A 22,452-nucleotide genomic window follows, 5' to 3' on the forward strand; every position below is an offset into this window, starting at 1 on the left:
AGATTCATACTCTGGAGCCACCTCTACGACTTCTAGCAAACGTGTGGATGCCGAAGCTGACCTTGCAGCTAAACTAGAACAGGCGAAGGCAATGCAACGAATACATGAACAGCAAGCCAAGTTGAGTAGCTTAGAGCATGAGTGGAAAATCAAGGAAGCACAAATGATTGCAGAAATGACAGCAAAGCTAGAGGAAGAGAGAACTAAACTGCAACAGCTACAGGCAGAAAATGAGGTAAAAGTAGCAGCAGCCAGAGTGAGAGCTTACAACAACTACGATGGATTGGAAAGCCTTAAGTATGAAGCAGATGACAAATCACAACTTGATAGCCAAATCATTGAATCTCAGAATCCATTGAATCCACAGGCTGAATCATTTCGACCTCAGTGTGCACCACCTGAGATTTTGCAAAAGCAACAGGAGGTCAGCTTAACACAGGAGCTTGCAAGCTTGCTCGTCTCCAACCGTCTGGCTGCACCTGAACCCACAGTGTTCACTGGTAACCCTTTAAAGTTTATACACTGGAAGATATCCTTTATGGCATTGATTGGCCACAAACCCCTCCCCGCAGGAGAAAAAATGTTGTACTTGAAAAGTTATCTTGCAGGTGAGGCACGGAAGGCGGTCGAAGGATTCTTCTATCGAAACTCAGAAGATGCATATCAGGGTGCCTGGGAGATTCTTCAGGAGAGGTATGGAAGTTAATTTGTCGTCCAAAAGGCTTTCAGGGATAAACTGATGAAATGGCCAAAAATAGCTCCCAATGACCCAGTAGCCCTCAGAGAGTTTTCAGATTTCCTTCAAAGTTGTGCCGAGGCCATCCCTCATGTTAAAGGGCTGGCAATTCTAAATGATTGTGAAGAAAATCATAAACTTCTCAAAAAACTACCCGAATGGCTGGTACGCAGATGGGGTCGCGTTGTTGTGGATGAACTAGACAGATGTCAAGAGTATCCACCATTTGCTCATTTCACCAGATTTCTACAAAGGGAAGCTAGAATAGCCTGCAACCCCATTGCTTCTCCCTTCTTATTAACCACTAAAGTAACAGATGAAAGGCTTCCTAAGAGAACCAAGGCACTCAGCACCAATGCTCAAGCTAAGCACTCTGCAGGTAAACCAGGGACCTTAATTTCAAAGCCAAGACCACCATGCTTCGTCTGCAACGATGAAACACACGGTGTCGCCAAGTGCCCAACCTTTGCCACAAGGCTTCCTGATGAAAAGAGAGCTTTCATTCGTGAAAACCGTCTTTGCTTCGGCTGTTTAAGAAAGGGCCACACTAGTAAAGAATGCAAAAGAAGGCACACATGCACTATATGTGGTCGAAATCATCCAACTTGCTTGCACATAGAGAGAATTGAGGGAGCCAGTGAAATGTTAAACAGTGATTCACCATCTGCAGGAAATGAGACAAAGGAAGTCCGTAATGTCATGTCACACACATTGACAAGATACTCCTCAGCTACGTCTAGCATTGTTCCAGTTTTTGTGTCATTGGCAGAAGACCCCCACAGTGAGATTCTCACATATGCTCTGCTCGACACACAGAGCGATTCAACTTTCATCTTGGGAGATCTGGTCTCTGCACTAAATGTGAAGACTCAGCCAGTGCAATTAAGGCTCAGTACAATGACAGCAGTAGACACAGTCATAGCTAGCAAAGTGGCTTGTGGATTGCAAGTTCGTGGGCTCCATAGTGAGTCGCATGTTCAGCTACGCCAGGCATACACAAGGGATTTCATCCCAGTCGATAAGTCTCACATTCCTACAAAGGACACCGCACTTCAGTGGCCACATCTGAGGCAACTGGCAAACAAGCTGCAGCCACTTCAAGACTGTGAAGTGGGATTGCTGATTGGCTATGATTGCCCATCAGCACTGGCCCCTCTAGAAGTCATTGTAGGGTCAGAAAACCATCCATTTGCTCAAAGAACCGTGCTTGGCTGGAGCATCATAGGATCAGCAAATCCATATCTTGATAGAAAGGAACATCAAAGCTTTGTACACAGAGTGGCAGTAAAGGAAATGCCATTGCCTCCGGTCAATGATGTGTTAAAGGTCCTAGAAATGGATTTCAGCGAAAGAAACTATCAAGATAAATATGTTTCTCAAGATGATGTTCATTTTGTAAAACTCCTCGGCAGCACAATCACAAAAAGGAAGGATGGACACTATGAGATGCCACTTCCTTTCAAGGGCAGCTCTCCACCCATGCTGCCAAACAACAAGCGACTGGCTGAAGCTCGTTTGCAACACCTCAAGAGGAAGTTAAGGTCCAATAGGCAGTACCATGACCTAGAGCTGGGCGATATGAGATTTTTTCATATCACGATATGTTTTTTTTCATTTCAGGCGATAACGATATCTATCACGATATAAGCCAAATAACTATATTTGTAAGATTTAAATGTGCCGTTGCTCACAAGTAAAATGTGAAATAATCAGCAGCTTGTTTTTATTTAAATATTTATTTCCCATAATAAGTTCAACAGGGTAGATGTACTTAAGGAACATGAGACTTTTTCAGATAAATAAAGGCAAATATTGCAAACTACACAAAAGGCAGCCGCTAAAGCGTTTAAGTTTCAAAATAGAACAAACGAAACAGACTAAATTGTCAATTCCACTTATTCTAAAAATAAATCTTAGTTTGTTTTACAGAAGAACAGACAAAACTGACTAACTTTTGTCAATATCAAATAAACTGAAAACTAAAAGGAAATTCTCAATCTCTCCTTGTTGTATAGCTGAGCTTTTCAAACAGTTTTAACAGTTACTTTAGTCTGACAAAAGCCGAATGACGAATTAGCGCTTCCAGTCAGAGACTGAGGCTACGTCCACACGTACACGGGTATTTTTGAAAACGGAGATTTTCCGTTTTCGTTTTAAAAAAGAATCCCGTCCACACATAAAGGCAGAAATGAAGGAAAACGCTGCTATGAACATGCCAAAGCAGCAGGTGGCGCTAGATTCCTAACCGTGCGGAAATGTTGGCCAATCAGAAGTCTAGAAGCCTCGGTGGGAAAAAGTAAACAAAGCTGGGGCATAGAAGCAGAACCGAGTCGTATGTGTGGAGGGACAGTAACTGTGTGTATATGTAAGCATTTAAACACTGCAGAGAGTACAATTAACAGTATTGTATTGACGACAAACACCGACAACTAACGCCGAGGAGAGGGGCGGTGCTGACTCACGAGCGAAGCAGCGAGTGAATAAAATCAAACAGCCGTACCAGCCTTATGCTGTTCTGTGGTTTCTAAAGCTGCTTTATCACTGAGTAAATTAAGGAAATTATTTCTAAATGTCGCCTGGAGGACAAACAGATGTTAAATAATACGTCACGTTTCATTTGAGGTTTGATGCTAAACAACAGCAGGACTGTTAGAGCTTATGTTTTTACAGGAATGAATTATTTATGACGTTACAATAAGAGGCAGTTCCAGCAGAAACAGAGCCAGTCACAGGCTGTCACTGCAGAGAAGAAGTTAACTCATTTTTACTTTACTTAGAAAGCTTAGGTCTACTTTTCTGTGCATGTATTTATCCACACAGACAGATTTGGTCTTGATTACGGTTACAGTTTAAAAGCGGCAGAGGTGAATTTAACTGTGTAGCTTTGAAGCGCTCAAAGCAAAATTGTAGAAAAAAACACACAGATGAAACATGGTGGATACATAGACGGACCAACTACAATGACAGAAGACGCGACTTAAATACACACAGAGAACACAGGGAGATTACGCACAGGTAGGGAACACAGCTGGGAGTAATCAACAAGACGAGACAGAGGTAAAACTGAACACACACACACGAGACGCAGACCTTCACAATAAAACAGGAAACAAGAACACTACACAAAGACGCAGACTCGACACTGAGAGACAGACAGAAAATGACACATGGAACTAAACCCACACAAAACATGAGAACACAAATAAATAGAAACATGGAACTCTAATAATAATCATCATAGCACCCAAAACCACAACAATCATTCAAAAATAAACTAACAATCAAAACTCAAAATACTGGTTCGAAACTGACCCAGAACCGTGACAGTACCCCCCCTCCAAGGGCTGGCTCCCGACAGCTCTAAACAAAAACCCAGAACAAAACCGAGCACCAGACCAGGGTGGGCGGAGGGGATCCAGGAAGGAGCGTCCGAAACAAAAAACAAGGAGCACAAGAGTCCAGAGTAAACCAAAAACACAAGAAAACAGTCCAAGAACACAGGACAACAGATCAAAAACAAAACCAGAGCTCAACAAGAGTCCGAGAAAAGTTCAGGGGGTCGACACGGGGGTCGACAACACAAGGACCAAGACAGTTCCGGAGGCCGACCGTGCACACGGCAACGGCGGCAGAGCAGGCAAAACCAATCAGGAGATTTGTAAAATAGCAATTGTGTATTTTGTTCACCTTGTATATATTGTTCACTGCAGCAGCCTAGTAGGCGTGACAAACCATTTTTGTTGATTAAGTTTTCTCCTGTTTTTCGTTTAGAAAGTTAGGTAAGTGAATTGTCTTTTGGTTGGTTTTCATTTTGTGTAGGAAAGTGTAGGGACCATTAGGGAGTTTTGTTTGTTATTTTTGGCACTGCTCACTGCTGAAGCAAATAAATGGCTTCTTAGCGCTTTAAAAGATACTACTGTTTGTGTTCTTTCTTGGGTGGTGCGTGAGTGGGGCCAATTTGTTGTTGCGTTCAATACACGCCTAGACTAAGAACGTAACACATTGAAGAAACCTGTAGCATGGCACATGGTGGACCCACTTTTCAGTCGGGTTGAGTTCTGGACTTTGACTGGATCGCTGCAGCACTTTGATTCTCTTTAAGCTCTCCTTATGGAGATTTGCTGCTGTGCTTCGGATCATTGTCCTGTTTCCTGACCCATTTTGGTCAAACTCTAGCTGTCATGCACATGGCCTCAGATTTGACTGTAGAATACTTTGGTGTGCAGAGATGTTCATGGTCATCTCAGTGACTGCAAGGTGCCCGAATCGCCACCCCTCCACTGATTCTGTCCTGTAGCTTCATAAAGTAAACAAAGGAAATCGCTGCAGTTTGTCAACAGATCAAAGTGAACTTCTCTTTTTATTGAGTGATATTATTGCTAATAATTAGCCTACACGCTGATCTGCTTTCTAGTGGCTGGAGCTCCAACAGAGTAAATGAATGTGAATGCATGCAAATTCCATTCATTGCTGGTTTCATATATAAAGAGTGAACATCTAGGCTTACAGTGTTGTCCGACAGTCCCTCCTTGGGTGTTTGCCATGCATTCTCTGGACACATAGAAGAAGCAGCAGAAGTCATCTGGTAGTTTATAAGCACTGATGGGTCTTAGATTTGGTAAATCACATAGATTAGATATTATATAGGAAATATATCAAAGTTCGCAAAGATTGTGAAATGGGGGTGTAAATGTTGGATTTTGGGGTTCCTGCATATGTAAGTGTAGAAGGAAATGAGGATTTGTACATATTACCAAAACATTAGGTGAAATTACAGTCATTTAATTTACAGATACCATTAGGCAAAGCTGAACTTAAACCTACAGGTCATGGCAGGAGTACTGAGACATCAGTGATACAGGAAAGCATCTATACAACATTGAAAAACATGTTGGTTGTGGGAGGAGTGGGTAGGAGTGGAGTAGAAGAAATCATTTGTCTCGGGGTAGGACACACAGGTGCTGCAGCTGATAGGTAAGCACCCAACTAGACAGTGTGTGTACTGCACCTGAGTTTGTTCATGTAAGTGACGGCGAGTGCCTCACTCATGTCATTGCCTGGCCCTATTTGGTTCATAACAGACAGAAAGTACATTACCTTAAAAAGGTACAAGCTGCAACAGGTTTTGGCATTTATCCAGTAAAAACTGTCACTAACAGAGAAAGAGTCAGAAATTGCAACAAATATAACATGACAGTTTCTAAAAATGACTTAAATTGCAACAAATATAACATGACAGTTTCTAAAAATGGCTCTTCCAGCAGCCACCAGGCCCAGGATCCTCCAGCAGCCACCAGGCCCAGGATCCTCCAGCAGCCACTAGGCCCAGGATCCTACTTGCTCCACCAGGCCCAGGATCCTCCAGCAGCCACTGGGCCCAGGATCCTCCAGCAGCCACCAGGCCCAGGCTCTTCCAGCAGCCACCAGGCCCAGGATCCTACTGCTCCACCAGGCCCAGGCTCTTCCAGCAGCCACCAGGCCCAGGATCCTCCAGCAGCCACCAGGCCCAGGATCCTCCAGCAGCCACTAGGCCCAGGATCCTACTGCTCCACCAGGCCCAGGATCCTCCAGCAGCCACCGGGCCCAGGATCCTCCAGCAGCCACCAGGCCCAGGCTCTTCCAGCAGCCACCAGGCCCAGGCTCTTCCAGCAGCCACTAGGCCCAGGATCCTACTGCTCCACCAGGCCCAGGCTCTTCCAGCAGCCACCAGGCCCAGGATCCTCCTGCTCCACCAGGCCCAGGCTCTTCCAGCAGCCACCAGGCCCAGGATCCTCCAGCAGCCACCAGGCCCAGGCTCTTCCAGCAGCCACTAGGCCCAGGATCCTACTGCTCCACCAGGCCCAGGATCCTCCAGCAGCCACTGGGCCCAGGATCCTCTAGCAAGGCACCACCAAGTAAATCAACAGTGACAAGACGGTGAACGGAGCGAGCAAGACAACAAGCAATGGGGCCTAAGAGAACACCGAACGCCGATGAAATTGAGGACATCAAAAAGTCATTGGACTTTCTAACTGAGGAAACATCGGCTATCAAGCTACAACAGAAATATATCCTAGACTTAGTCGAGGAAATAAGGTCGCTACGTAACCAGAATGCAGAGAAGGAGAAACGGATCGTCTATCTGGAGAGCAGGGTCGCGGACCTGGAGCAATATACCAGAATGAACGACGTGATCATCACAGGGCTGTACATAAAACCCCGGTCATATGCTCGGGCTGTGACTGCTGGCAGTAAAGAGGAGCAAGGAGATCTGGATGGGAGCTCTGCGGAGCAACAAGTAGCTGGTTTCTTGCAGTCGAAAGGGATCGACCTGGACTGTAATAACATCGAGGCATGCCACCCCTTGCCCAGGAGAAATGCTAGTGATAAACCAGCTATCATCATAAGATTTGTAAACAGGAAACACAAGAATGCACTGCTGAAGCAGGGGAGGAAACTAAAAGGATCGAACGTCTACATGAATGACCATCTAACCAAATCCAATGCTGACATAGCGAAGAAAGCACGATACCTAAAGAAACTGGGTAAAATTCAGAACACCTGGACTGCAAACTGTAAAATATTTATAAAGCTCAACGGTACACCGGAGGAAGCCAAGGTGCTGGTCATCAAATGCATCCAGGATCTGGAAAAATATTAACAGGTCACTTGACTACAAAGGCAAGGAGCGGGACAAACAATCTACAGTCATCAAAGCAGGTAATAGAAGACAACAACGGAAGCTAAAGCGTAACGTATTCAAGGATGAAACAATCAATTAATTCATTATCTGGGAATTATACATTGCTACCACAAAGGATTGCTAATCAGGAGATAAATTCACCAGTAAACACGGAATACAAAACACACTTCACAGAGCAGGACATTGATCCAGAACTGAACTTTTTTAACATCAAAAATACCTGCTACTATCATACTGAAGAACAATTCAACAAAACTGTCAAGGTCGACGGCAAAATATCTATAATCCACTTTAATAGTAGAAGTTTATATGCAAATTTTCACAAAATAAGGGAATATTTAAGCAAATTTACACATCCATTCAGTGTGATTGCAGTATCTGAAACATGGATTAATAAACAGAAAGGAGAGGACTTTGTAATAGATGGATATGAATTAAATCTTACAAATAGAAAGAATAAGAATGGCGGTGGTGTGGCCTTGTTTGTGGATAAAAATTTAAAATACAAGATGGTAGAAAAAATGACGGTGGCGGTAGATAATATATTAGAGTGTGTAACAATAGAAATTAGTATGGGAAAAGAGAAAAATGTCATTGTAAGCTGTATATATAGAACACCAGGTTCTAATATTGAAATTTTTAAGGAGTGGGTAGATAAAACATTCATTAGGACAAATCAAAAAGTCATGTTCATTTGTGGGGATTTTAACATAGATCTACTAAATCCAAACAAGCAGAGAGCGACAGAGGAATTTATTAATACAATGTATAGCTTGGGACTTTTTCCAGTGATCACTAAGCCCAGCAGGATTACAGCACAGTCGGCAACCCTAATAGACAATATATTTACTAATGAAATAGAAAATAGAACCATAAGTGGTCTCCTAATTAATGACATCAGTGATCATCTACCTGTTTTTATAGTGTATAACAGCAATTACAGGAAGGTTAAACAGCAAAACACAATAAAATACAAACGAGTGAGAACAGAAGAGTCAATAAACGCATTCAAAAGTGATTTACTCAAGCAAGAATGGGAGATGCTGTATAAGGAAAAAAATATTGATAAAGCTTATGAGATTTTTTTAGGAAAATTTAAACTGTTATATAATAGTCATTGCCCAGTAAAGAAATATAGTAAAAAACAAAAATATGCAGAGTGCCCATGGATTACAAAAGGATTGCAAAATGCATGTAAGAAGAAAAATACCTTATACAGAGAATTTATAATGAACAGAAGCACAGAAGCTGAAAATAAATACAAGAAATATAAAAATAAATTAACGAGTATTTTAAGGTCATGTAAAAAGGAATACTATGAAAAATTACTGATTATGAATAAAAATAATATTAAAGGGATCTGGAAAACATTAAATACCATCATCAAAAAGGGCTCGGGGCAGGCAGACTATCCTTCGTATTTCGCAAATAATGATAGAAATATTACTAATATGAGAGATGTGGTAAATGAGTTCAATAAATTCTTTGTAAGTGTTGGGCCAGACTTGGCTGAAACAATTCCTGATATAACAGATTCTGTAGAGAAAGAAACTAGACTCATTGACCGCAATCCTCATTCAATGTTCTTAACGGTGGTGGAAGAAATGGAAATCATTGATATTGTTGGGAAATCACAAACAAAAAACTCTACAGACTCTGACGACATTGATATGGAAATCGTTAAGAGAGTGATAGAGGGCATTTCCAAACCCTTAACACACATTTGCAATTTGTCCTTACAAACTGGTACATTCCCAAAACAAATGAAAACAGCTAAAGTAACACCACTGTTTAAAAATGGTGACAGACACCAATTCACAAATTATAGGCCTGTCTCTCTACTTTCTCAATTTTCAAAAATACTGGAAAAAGTCTTTAGTAATAGACTTGACAAATTTATAGATAAACACAAAATAATAACGGATAGTCAGTATGGTTTCAGATCAAATAGATCAACATCATTGGCATTAATGGAACTGATCGAAAATATCACCAACAATATAGATAAAAGACAATGTATAGTTAGTGTATTCATTGACCTAAAAAAAGCTTTTGACACAATTAATCATGACATATTACTTGATAAACTGGAGTACTACGGCATTAGAGGAGTGGTGTTAGAATGGGTAAAGAGTTATTTGAGAGACAGGCAGCAATTTGTGAAAATTGGGGAATATCAATCAGAGTGTATGGACATTGTTTGTGGAGTTCCGCAGGGGTCAGTATTGGGACCAAAGCTGTTTATCCTCTATATCAATGATATATGCAGAACATCAGATATACTACAGTTTATTCTATTTGCAGATGATACAAATATTTTTTGTGCTGGAGAGAACTTACAGCAGCTTTTGGAAATCGTCACACAAGAAATGATTAAACTGAAAACATGGTTTGATAGAAATAAGCTATCATTAAATTTGGAAAAAACTACATTTATGTTATTCGGAAATTGTAAAAAAGATGCAGGAGCAAAATTATTAGTAAACAATGTTGAAATAGAGCAAGTTTCGGATACAAAATTTCTGGGTGTGATAATAGATAACAAAATCTGCTGGAAACCTCACATAAAGCATATACAAGCCAAACTGTCAAGAAGCATCTCCGTACTAAGTAAAGTTAAATATTTTTTGCCTTCCAAATCACTCCGGGTACTTTATTGTTCACTTATATTGCCATATTTGGAATACTGTGTGGAAATTTGGGGAAACACATATAAAACTGCACTTCAACCAATATGTAAAATTCAAAAAAAAGCAATCAGGATGATTAATAAAGCAGGATTTAGAGACCATACTAACATCATGTTTTTGAAATTAAAAATACTGAAGTTTATGGATCTTATAAAATATAAAACTGCAAAAATTATGTACAAGGCCAGATACAATATGTTACCAGGAAATATACAGAGGATGTTCTATGACAGAGAAGGAGACTATGAATTGAGGGGGAAATTGAATCTAAGGATTCTTAAAGCACGGTCAAAGGTTAAAACCTTTTGTGTCACTATTTATGGGGTAAAACTGTGGAATAGTTTTACTATAGATCTACAGCAATGCTCAGGAATTAGTAAGTTCATGAAAATACTTCGAAAACTGATTTTGGAAGAATATGATACCGATAAAGATGATCACCCATTGTATGTATAAAAAATATCAAATTATATCCAAATTATATCAGTCACGGTAGCCAAGTTTATATAGGTTCTCCTCGTGTATTGTGTGGAGTATGTGATGATGGGAATTAGGTGAATTATGTGGGATCAATAAGATGTTGAGCAGGGGTAGGAATTAATAAGTATGTTCATACTTCTTCCTACTCCTTTTCAGACCAAACATTGTTACATTATGTCAGACGATTTTGTTTTATTTCATTATATATTTTTTGTTTATCTGAACACATACGTGTGTGTGTGTATATCTACATATATATTCGTATCTGTAAATGAAAATATATGTAGTGTGTATATATTGTTTTTTGTTTTATATGTCTGAAACAAATAAAGATACAATACAATACAATACAATACAATACAATACTTGACTGATTATAAGTAGAATACAAGGTCCGTACAATAATGCTGAGTCATAAATATACTCGGAAAACCGGTGATTTCTGCCAACATAAGGAAAGATATTGGAATTTAAGGATAAAAACAGAAACTTCGTGAAACACCGCGTGAGTTGAGTACGAGCCAATGAGGGTACGAGCAAAAACAGGGCTCGTACTCAACCGACCAATCAGCACGCCCCTATGGTTTTCTGTCCGAAGGGGGTGAAGCAACCTGAGTCCAGGGTGTCATCATTCGGATTGGAAGTGGTCTGTGTGGCGGGTTTCTTCCTGTATTTATTGAAGGACTTTCTTCTCGGATATGCACTTCTGAGTAAGTTCTATGAACCAGTTGCTGAGTCTGCTAGCTTTAGCTTCCTACATTTGGGTAGTATTTGTGTAACCGGTAACAGCAAATGACCGTACAGTAGTACAGTGACACGTTAGCTCGTCTGACCTGACCGTCTGAAGCCAGCCAAGATGCCAACTTATATTCAACGGTGTCGATTTCCGTAATTGTACAAAGAAAACGTGCGCTCATTATGTGCTGTGTAAATGCTAAGTACACGCCGCATATCTGTGGTGGCAGTGGTGGCTCGCTGTGTGACGCAGTGTTTGTGTTGAAGAGCACCGGAGAGTTTGCTGCACAGAGCTCGTATCGTATACAAGACTGTACTGGGAGTAATCACTGCTAAATCACTTGATGTGACTCATCGGTGTCATTATATTAGGAACTGTTGCACAGATGCTGAGCGTTTTCTTGATGGTCCTTTTGTGATGTGTTGCTCGCTGATTTTGGCATTATGGATATTCACTCGGCATCACAGCAGACTGTACTTGCCAGATCTATCAAATTTAATGAGTTTGGGATGAGCTGGCATAAAGCACAGAGTAATGTAAGGTCCATCATTTAAACTTCCTGCTTCCCTCCCTATAGTGTTAACGGATATAACATCTGAGTCTCAAATTAAAAACCAGGCAGGTAGCCAAGAAGAAAGAGTTTAACATTGTACTACTGCCAAAAAAAATAGGAAACGGACAAATCAGCTGTTTTAGTCATTTGGAAGACACTCTGATTTTTCATTGTTTTGTCTCCTGAAAACCGCAGATATTTGTATTATTTTACATGAAACCGTTTTTTCTCTTATTTCCTGCAGTCTGACACTTGTGCCCATGCTCCATTTCCACACCTCAGCTGCCAATAACCACTCAAGAGGAAGAAGATGATTTTCACAGCCCGTTCAATCCTGTCACCACAAAGATCGTGCAAAAACCTCTCGAAGTAAGTTATTTATTGTGATAGACTTAGTATTAGAGTTGTCATATGTCTGAAAGTTTTCAAAACTGTTAGTTTGAAAGTTCTTTTGAGGCAGAATAAACCAGCTTTTCTAGCAAATAACTTTACCCAGGAAACACTTTGTGATTTAAAGGATGTATCCCTCTGTCTTTATTGTTTCTTCAGGATGTCTTCAAATCTGCATATGGCTTTCTTTGGCGCTTACTTCAATAGTTGACGCTGTGGGTAAGTAGGTTTTGCTAAAAAGTTTGTAAACTACTGTTAAATCCTCGGTTACATTAGATTGCTATAACTGAGAACAAGACTAGTTATAACTGACTGTATTAATAGGTTATAAAGTCATTTCTTCCTTCACCCTCGTATTCCTCACACCTCTCTTCTTCTCTTGCTCATTCCCTGCTATGGCTGTGGGATATTATATGTATCGATTTAGAAAATCAACTTTTACTGCACTGCAAACAACTGCACTCAGAAAACAACTTAAATATATGAAAGAAATATGATAGTATTCCCTTAAAAGTAAATACTGGCTAGACAGTGAGCTCCCTTGGTGGAGGTTTGCGCTCTTGGAGTGCTTCTTGTTTAGTACATGCATTTCTGATGTATATTTTTATTCTTAAACCTCTGTCTTGTTTCTTTTGTCCTTCAGACTGCAAAAACATCATATGTTCACTTGGCCAGCAGGTCATTCTGCCATGTAATGCTCCTGGAAATATGGTAGTCCTCGCCATGCAGTGGTCCAGACGTGACCTGACAGAATACGTGCTGCACTATCGTGATGACCAACTTGATCCAGACGACCAGGATCCGTCTTATACGGGCCGGGTAAACCTGACCAATACCCACATGCAGAATGGGGATTTCTCAATGATACTGATGAACATGACGACTGCTGACATTGGAACATACGAGTGTATAGCCTTCCAGAGAAGACCAGGGATGGACTCTGAAATCCTCAGCATCGTAAACCTGAATGTCAGTCAGTCAGGTGAGTTTGTGCTCATGTCAAATGATGACACTTTAAAAGAGTTTTCACCTCCCTGACTCCTGACAATTCACACCAATGCATTTTTTTTTCTCGACAGATGAAGGAAGCAGGAATGGAGTCAGCAGTGGCGCAGCTACAGGAAGAAACCATCTTGGTCTCATTGTGTCACTGTCAGTTATTGCAGGGATCATTCTGGTGGCTGGTATTCTCTTAATCTATATTAGGTGCCAAACTAACATTGGATCCTCAGCTTCCCCCCACTATGAAATGACATCAACATCTCAGCATGTCTAAATTAGAAAGACCCTCAAATTTATTCCAAACATCTAAAACTTAAAATGACAGTTAAAAGCTGAGGTGTGGCTTGTAGTGAAAAGCACAGAGAAGTTAATTAGAGTAGAATAATAGAAGCTCGGATCCATTTATCGTTTAACCTACATTAAGCAAATTCAGATTGTGGTTCGGCTCGGAACCACTTTGATTTGTGCCTTTGTCATATGTTTTCTAATGCTGGCCGTATATATGTCACGTGATAGATTGGCTGGGATTTTTTAGAGATTTCTTTGCACTGTTTACCACTAAGAGCACTGTGGAGCCCATCGAGAATGAAATTTTAACTTTGGTTAAAAAAAAATTACCGAAAGAATTTATATTTCATAACGAAGTCAACAGAGCAAACATTATGGCGCACAACAAGTTCATGCACCAAATTTGGAACGAGTCCAAATTAAGTTTCTTTCAAAGCTTTACTTCACAACATGAACCTTAACAAGTCATACACTAAATGTGTAAACCTTATGCAAAAGTATTTATTATAATGCACTGAAACTTTTTCTTATTTATTTATTTGGTTTTTAGTATAAAGGTGCTTTTAAAACTCCTAAATGAAAAAAGGTCCTACGTTTTCCCGACAGAATTTTGTGTGTTTTACATCCAAGCACAAATTTCCTGAAAAGAGAAACATGTTTTTATTGAAGTTACTTTCTGCCAGTAAAATGTTTTCATGTTTGCAGATCCGTTTTGTCTTTAGGTTGTTCTAGCTGCCAAAAACAACAGTGTTGTGGTGCTAAGAGGGAAAAGTCCCGTAAATTGTTTAGTAAGATTTAAATTATGAGGGATTTTTACTGACACCGTCTTGATGTTTTCGAACTGGACATGACAATGAGGGATGGATCTCTCTGAAAAACTGAGTTTACTTACAGGGTACCCACACGCTTAAGGTATTACCCTGCTTCATCTCCCTTATGACTCTCATGGGGATCATGGTTTAGAAAGTGAGCATCATGTTTATCTCATAAGACTAGAAAAAGGTGGCTGACAGCATGAACTCATCTGGGAGATGTTTACAGAGTTCACAAAGTAAATCGCCAGTCGACCCCAAGCTGTTCAAGTATTTAAGCATTATTGTATTTTCACTAAAGCACTGCATTATACTGAATAATAGAAGTCTTTAACTTTGAGTAGCATTCCAGATGTGGTTATGTATTATGTGATACTGTATGGTAGACAATGTGCCCATTAAGCATTAGGGCACTTTATTAGATACTTTATCAAATGTTGAAAGTTGAATGTGAAGGATCATAGTCAGAGGGCTGTGGGACATTGGCTACCAGCTGCTTATCACTAAAGGAAAGAAAGGTGATTCATGCCTTACGTTTTTATCTTCTGTCGTTTTCTGCTTCATGGCCTGATTACAGTGAATTTGTGGGACCATACTGTATGTTTTTTGACTCCCCAAGAAATGCATTAGGCACATACAGAGTATACGTTTTTGTAGCAATAATAACTGCTCTTTAACTGTTGAAATGGATGTTTTCAGGTACATGATCACATTTTTACCTGGTTAATGAAATTTCCTTGGTATCTCTAACAAAAGGGTAATGATAAGTGGCCCTATCATTATATTTATAGCGACAGTTTCATGTCTTTCAATGTGCTTTCCTATGTTACACTATTTAACATTGTGTTTGTTTTTATTTCCTTGGTCCAAAAAAGTTTGGGTTTAGTATTTTACAAAGGGCAAAGCATCCATACTTTTTACTGTGATGATGACATGATGACACTAAAGCCTTGAAACAAACTTTGAATATTTGTTCTTACTTTGTGAGTCTGTATATTGCTATGAACTGTGCTTTTTTAAAAAACATTTTTACAATGGAACATTCCAAGTGCCATCGTTTCTTTTGTATGTTCTTCACATGCTCTGTACAATCATGACCCTGAGACCAATAAAGATCTATTTATTCTTTCACTTGAGTGTGCTGCTCTTGTTGAGTCTTTATGGTTCACATAAAGATAATGTAGAGCAGAATTTGCGTTTTATTTTTTTTTATTAGTTTACATTTTTGTTTCCTCTTTAAATGTTTAGCTTTTGTTATTTTCAATGTCTGTTTTAGTTTTTAATTGAGAATATGAGGACTGTCAAATGGAAGATAGGTGTGACGATACACATATATACTAGCCTAATGATAAAATGGATCAGTTTGGCAAATATATTTTACAGTGTTTATTTATTCGACAAAATACGTTAAATGTCACCGTTATTATTGGCTGGCCGGAAACAGCGGGGGTGTCCAAATTCAGAGGCTGCTTCCACCTGAGGACCCGCCTTCGCGGTCTAAAGAAAGCCGCGTAGTACGTCACGAGCTCCCTCGGTGGAGTGAAACTGCGTCTGCTCCTTGCTGTCTAAAATGTAACCGGGCGCTGGCGTCAATTCTCCACCGTCTCACACTTTGTTTAATCAGTTTTCTGTTTGACGTTTATTCAGCTTTGTGAAAACCCCAGAGGACCCCTCCCGAGGGATTAATAAAGTTACATTTAAAGGAGCCAGCATCAGCTGAGAGATATAGAGGAGAACAGGGGGACAACAGACAGCTCTCTGTAGTTGACAGACTGGTAAAAACATTGAAAACAGTTTTTAGATATTTGCTTCCTGTATTTGCAGAAGTATCTCCAACACAAACTGTAACAGCTGCATGCAGGGAACCACTCAGTCATGTTTATCCTGCAGGACAGGATCTGACAGGGAAAGAAGGAAAAATAAGGGAACCACGGACAACTTTGATAATGCTTTGATTTATCCACAGTACATTTAGTTCAAATATTGTTTCCATCACAGAGGGATTGTGCTGGTTTCAGTGGGGAAAGTATGCAGCTCATTTAAATGTTCAAAGAGCTGTGAAAAGTTGTCCGTTCATAAAGTGTGTCAGTATTTTATAAGGATGCCATGTTTCTGTATCATCTCTCTCCTGTCAGAGCCTCTTCCAAACATCAGCCTGTTTAATGCTCTCATATCTTCAACATCTCGAGTAAATTATACTGCACAGTTTTCTCTCCAATAAAAGAATATTTACTGCATGAGTCTGTTTTCCATTTTATCTGAAACATTCAAGGAGGAGATCTTTTACTGTATTTTGGTGATATTGCCCTTAAATGTGACTAAAGCTTTCATACAGTGGTGATCACGGACATAACTCTGAGATCAGTCTGACTGAACTCTGAAAATCACTGAGTGTTATTTCACAGAACCATAATTAGATTAACTCAAACGGAAACACGCGGTGTTAAACAGTAGTATAATTATCATTAACTGTCAAAGTAAGTGCGTATTTTGCTTGTTTCCGTTTCCATCAAAAATCGAATTAATTAATAATTGTTTGATTTGTGTTGATGAAGGCCTGCCTCCTTCTCCTCACAGTCACTTTTTACGAGACCATGAGTGTGTTTCATTTTTTGTTCTGTCAGTCTTGGATGTGACTCCTGAAAAGAGATTCACCATGATTCTGGTTCTCCTTTCACAGTCAGTACTGCTGGTTTCTCTCTCAGACTGACTGAAGATGAGTGATCTGGAGTCTCCAGGATCCAGCCGTCTGTCTGTGACCGACACAAAGTAAGATACTGTCTCTAATGTACACGAAGGAAATAGAGAACATAGGTGAAATCAGTATGTAGAAACAATTACAAGTTTAAAAGGACAAGTAAGATTGAGTGGGAGAGGACTGGTTTAACAGGAAGAAGAGAAAATCCGTGCAAAAAGTTTCACTTTGAAATCTTTAAAAGAATGTGGACAAACAGGTGGACTTGGTGTCAGTGGAGTTTACTCCTGGAAGTTTGAGATTATGATGATTATTACTTCAAAAACACCTGTACAGACGTTTATCACTCATTCCATACCAGCGCAGTGCCCAGTAACACTTTGAGGTGACTGGAGCTTTATATATAAAATGAATGCAGTCCGATCAGTTTATGAGAATAGTCAAAGTGACTTTGGTAATATTAGTTGCCAATTTTTAGTTGGTATTGGTTTGTAAGATTAGTTTAAAATAAAGACTTCATTTTAACTGAATTTTGTTACGTCTCAAGAATTTGGACGTTTAGCCTTAAGGACAAACCTAAGGAGGAGGTTGGACTTTAGAGTTGAGCCCAGAGATGTACGGCTGAGTGAGGGGCTACTTTTTGTCATCAAACTAAAAAGAAATAAAATGTAGGCTTAGAAGACACGGTTGGTTGTTTGGTTCAGCATCTCTGAATATCTTCAGAGCTGTAGAGGCTTCAGAATGTAGAAGTTTGGATGGAAACTCCAAATACTTGAAGCCCACAAGATGCATCTTTAAAAAGTCAAAAAGAAGCGAAGAATTGCTGTCGCTAAAACCAAAATAACATTTATAACAACAACAAAAGTGTATGATTTGGTAATATGATTGGAATGGAACAAATGGATTCTGAAAATCAGAGATTGAGTTTCCAAGTGAATAATGCAGCTGAAAAATTTTCCTGTTATATGAAGACTTTTAACCTGTAGTTCAGTATTGATCTGCCACAGTCAGCGAACAAAACTGCCAAAAAGGAAAAAGACATTAAGATCCTCAAAAGCTTGGCATAATATAGTCATACATTTTCACCTGAATACATCTGCCCTGTGCAAATCCGTTTCGAAGGCCTTTGCAGCTAATAATGGTCAATATATTAATTTAAAGAACACAGAAAAACAGCTGGTTCTTTTTCAGGGTTTCATAGCTTTTTTGTGTAGAATGCCAAGCTTTAATATTATAGAGATTTGCAAGTATCTACAAAGCATGATATGATGTGAAGTTCAACATCTGGGACATGTGTCCCGCTATGCATTGCAGAAAATGACTCAATCTCTTAGTACAGCAAACAAACAATGCAGGAGGGCGGGAAAATAATGGTCTCCTCTGCCGTGGCATCAGAAGTTGAGAATTGACGGGACAAAGTGTTGGGTTTCTCGTTTTGGGTTGCCGGGTCTATAGATCATAACACAGTTGAACCAAGCAAAGGAGAGGGCCCACCTGGTTTGTCTTGAGTGGCTGCTGTGAGATATGCAAGATGCTTGTGGTCAGTCAAACGATGAACAATGAGCAGGTGTTCTGCTCCCTCCCGCCAGCTAGCAGTTCCACTTCTCCCACGTCATAGTTTTGCTCAGTTCGAGAAAGACAGCAGAAGGGAAAAAGCTGCATTTTCCCTTCCTTGTTCTGGAACAAGATGAACTCCATCAACGATAAATTGTTGGGTGGTCACACACAGCTGACTGCAGCTTTCCAGTCTTATAAACAGTACATTTGTACAATGACTGAAACCAGCCCACTGGCTGTGACGTCAGTTCCTTGATCATGAATATGCAAATTGTCATGACCATTGATCAACAATCATTGATCAAAGACCATTGATCGTGGAATAATCTTCCACACTGCACCTAACGTGACAAACTGAAAGCAGTCATTGGGTGGGAAACCTTGAGGAGAACACTTTTGACCTTAGAGAAGAGCTCTGCATAGAAAAGGATCAGGTTTGAACTTAGTTTGTGCAGCTGTACCTTTAACTAAGGCAAGTTCCTGCATCAACTCGTCCTGTTGTCTTTTTGAACTGTGCTTCACTATTCACTACAGATGAATGCACTGTAAACACCTGCGTGTGAGTCACTTTGGTCACTTTGACAGTTGCACTGGTAATAATAATTTTCCCTTTGTGTCCTCAGAGAGAACAGTGATGTTGGTGTGGAGGAGGAGGAGCAGTTGTCCTGCTGTGCTTTGGGTCAAGATGTCTCAGAGGATTCAGTCGCTACCAGTTGTGGCATCTCTGTCCAAAGTAAGAGTCGGTATCCGTGTGCTGATGAACACATTTTTGAAAACTTGACTTCTTGTTTTGTAGGTGCATGAAAAAGATTTCATTCGATTTTTTATGGTATAGGTTTTTTTCCTGTTTTACTTTGAATGTTGTTTCCTTTCATGTCTCACGTTAGTTTTACTTCCTGCTTTGTGATTGTCTTAATTATTTTTCACCTGGTTTGCTAAAGTTCAGCTGTCATGTTCCCCACCTGCTCACAATATCAGGCAATCCTCAATATATACTACTCAAAACAATCAGAGGAACACACTGAAAACATAATGGCTCTCGCGCGGAGAAAAACATGCTGGAGATCAATACTGATGCAAACTGGGTGATGTGTTAGAAACGAAAGGATTCAATTGTTTGTTGGAAATAAATGATCAAAATACTGGATACTGGCTGAATCCAACTACAAACAGAAAATCAGAGTAAAAAACGCTGCAGCAGGCTTTTCCATTTGGCTCTGATTTCATAGCAGCAGCTCAAAATGAAATAGTTTGTATGGCTGCGTGTGCTGCTGGGCCAAAAGTTTAGCTGGTCATTTGTAGATTTTTAGATGAAATAAAAAACAAAAAAAAACACTCAACAAAAGATCATCTAAAGAAGAGCAGAGTTCATGTACACACTTTATTAAGCAGCTACTGTACAACAAGAACAGAATCATGTAAATGGCCAAACAACAGCAACAGTAATCCCAGGGTGTAGCACAGCAGGCAAAGAGACGCAGTAGCACAGAGAGAGTAAAGGATCACATGGAGAACAAATGGAGCGCGCTCACGAGCCCTCTCTTCGTACAGAGCCAGAAACGTCTGACCCACAGAGCTCACTAAGACGACAATAACTCGTTTTTCCCACACAGATTACATATAACATCACACTGAATGAAATTACATGTAGCAGATTACATGAACTATATAAGATGAGGATTCGCGTATTAAGCATATTCAGAACTATTTCCTTCCATTATTTTCTTGGGTTAACAGTTTTTGTTGCTTTTCTGCTATCGCTTAAATTTTATTCATATAGCACCAAGTCACAACAGCCACCTTAAGGCACTTTATAGTGTTAGGTAAAGCCTCAGTAATAAAGCCTCAGACAACTCCCTACGAGCAACGACTTGGAGACATTAAGAAAGAAAAACTCTCTCTTTGTACAGTCGAACACTGAGACGGAACCAGGTTCAGTGACGGGCCGCCATCCACCACGACTGGTTGGAATGAGGGGAGGAGGGCAGGATAAAACCTGCAGGCTGAGAGCAAAGTGCTCCATCTATCTGATATGATACTGTGAGGCCTCTCAGATAAGATGGGGCTGTTTTATTATGGCCCTTTTTATGTGAGAAGCATTTTGAATTCAGCTCTGGATTTAACAGGGAGCCAATGATGTGAAGCCAGTATGAGGGGGATTTTCCCTCCTCTTAAAATGTCTCATTAGGAACATTTTTAACAGTTGCTTCTTGTCTCTGCTGTGACAAAAAAAGGTTCTGATTATGAATCAAAATGTTTTAAATAAGTCACACACTGGTTATAACTTAATGCCGAAAATGTCATGTTACACGATTTACTATTTTCTGAAGCTTATTTACAATTTACAATGCTTAACACCATTCCCATCCCTCCCGTCAAAAGATAAAAGTCTGTTTTTCATGCAGTTTCACACACTAAAGACATTTCATTCTTTTTGGTTTCTTGTTGTCAATCAGCAGATGCGAGTCTGGAAGAGGTTTTAGAAGAATATAAGATCAGTCTGAGGAGGAGGTTTGAAAGTGTGACTGAAGAAACTGATAATACAGGAAGTGGAACCCTCCCGAACAGGATCTACACTGAGCTCTACATCACAGAGGGACAGAATGAAGACGTTCATAACCAACATGAGGTGATGCAGCTGGAGACAGCTTCCAAGATGGAGGCTCTTGATGACATTACAGTCAGGTGTCACGACACCTTTAAAGCCTTACCTGACCAACAGAGACCCATCAGAGTGGTTCTGACCAACAGCGTCGCTGATCAGAGACGAGCAGTACAGTCTTCTGGAGCTGCTCCATGTTTTCCATCCAACATTACAGAAGGTCACAGCAGAGAAGCTCGCTGTCTGTAAACTTTTGTTCATCTTTGACGGCCTGGATGAAAGCAGACTTGGATCATTGGATTTCACCAACGGGAAGCTGCTGTCTGATGTCACAGAGAAGTCATCAGTCAGCCAGCTGCTGACAAACCTCATCCAGGGGAATCTGCTTCCCTCGGCTCTCGTCTGGATAACTCCCCGACCTGCAGCAGCCAATCAGATCCCTCCTAGACGTGTTGACAGGGTAACAGAAGTACGAGGCTTCACTGATGCCCAGAAGGAGGAGTACTTCAGGAGGAGATTCAGTGATGAAGAGCTGTCCAGAATCATCTCCCACATGAAGACATCCAGGAGCCTCCACATCATGTGTAGAATCCCAGTCTTCTGCTGGATCACTGCTACAGTTCTGGAGCACATGTTGACTACAGAGCAGAGAGGAGAGCTGCCCAAGACCCTGACTGACATGTACTCACACTTCTTGTTGGTTCAGATGAAGAAGGGGAACAAACATGTGGGGGGACATGAAACAAGTGAGATGGCTGAAAGGAAATTTCTTCTGAATCTGGGGAGGCTGGCATTTAAACATCTGGAAAAAGGAAACACCTTCTTCTACCAAGAAGACCTAGATCAGTGTGGTCTGGATGCTACAGAGGCCTTGTTGCACACAGAAGTTTATACGGAGCTCTTTAAACAGTGTTTGTTAATCTTGAAGGTGGCTTTTATTTGTGATTCAGGTCTCAATGTCTCTTTGTGTATACTTATATGCAGAAGTAACACAAAAGAAGAAGTGGGAGCTGGCCTGACACCAGTAACTGACTTCCAGTGAAAGCTTTGGCTAATAATATTTTTTAGCGAACATTTTTCTTGTAAAACAAAGGGGGGCCTAGCAAAAAAGGTTTGGGAACCACTGCTCTACAAGGTTGGCGAAAAAAAGAAAAAGTATTAACATTTTTTTATTTGGACTTTTATTAGTCCAAATTTTTTTATTTGGACTAAAAAAAATGTTCGAAGTG

The 22,452-nt window shown here is 40.3% G+C and overlaps 2 protein-coding genes across 5 annotated transcripts in view; both read left to right on the top strand.

Annotated features, from left to right (window-relative positions):
• LOC309689087 (uncharacterized protein) overlaps window positions 1-22,452 on the top strand; it is a gene marked incomplete at its 3' end in the record, with an annotated part of 31,072 nt that overhangs the window by 5,226 nt on the left and 3,394 nt on the right. The window contains exons 1-4 of one of the 4 annotated variants that reach the window (XM_082505254.1): window positions 16,904-16,967; window positions 17,050-17,138; window positions 19,245-19,354; window positions 21,078-21,472. In XM_082505254.1, coding sequence (XP_082361380.1) covers window positions 17,086-17,138; window positions 19,245-19,354; window positions 21,078-21,472 — 558 coding nt within the window. In that variant the 5' untranslated portion in view covers window positions 16,904-16,967; window positions 17,050-17,085. Of the gene's footprint in view, window positions 1-16,903; window positions 16,968-17,049; window positions 17,139-19,244; window positions 19,355-21,077; window positions 21,473-22,452 lie in introns of those variants that run through there. The other 3 variants (XM_082505253.1, XM_082505255.1, XR_014271245.1) reach the window with 3 other exon arrangements.
• On the top strand, window positions 11,162-15,500 carry LOC309689945 (uncharacterized protein). The gene is made up of 5 exons (XM_082506682.1): window positions 11,162-11,298; window positions 12,122-12,246; window positions 12,427-12,486; window positions 12,911-13,249; window positions 13,347-15,500. The coding sequence occupies exons 4-5, from the start codon at window positions 12,976-12,978 to the stop codon at window positions 13,541-13,543; spliced, it is 471 nt and encodes a 156-aa protein (XP_082362808.1). The 5' UTR covers window positions 11,162-11,298; window positions 12,122-12,246; window positions 12,427-12,486; window positions 12,911-12,975; the 3' UTR covers window positions 13,544-15,500.

Source organism: Aulonocara stuartgranti (genome assembly GCF_965226115.1).
Source record: "Aulonocara stuartgranti genome assembly, chromosome: 15".
Taxonomy (NCBI): Eukaryota; Metazoa; Chordata; class Actinopteri; order Cichliformes; family Cichlidae; genus Aulonocara; species Aulonocara stuartgranti.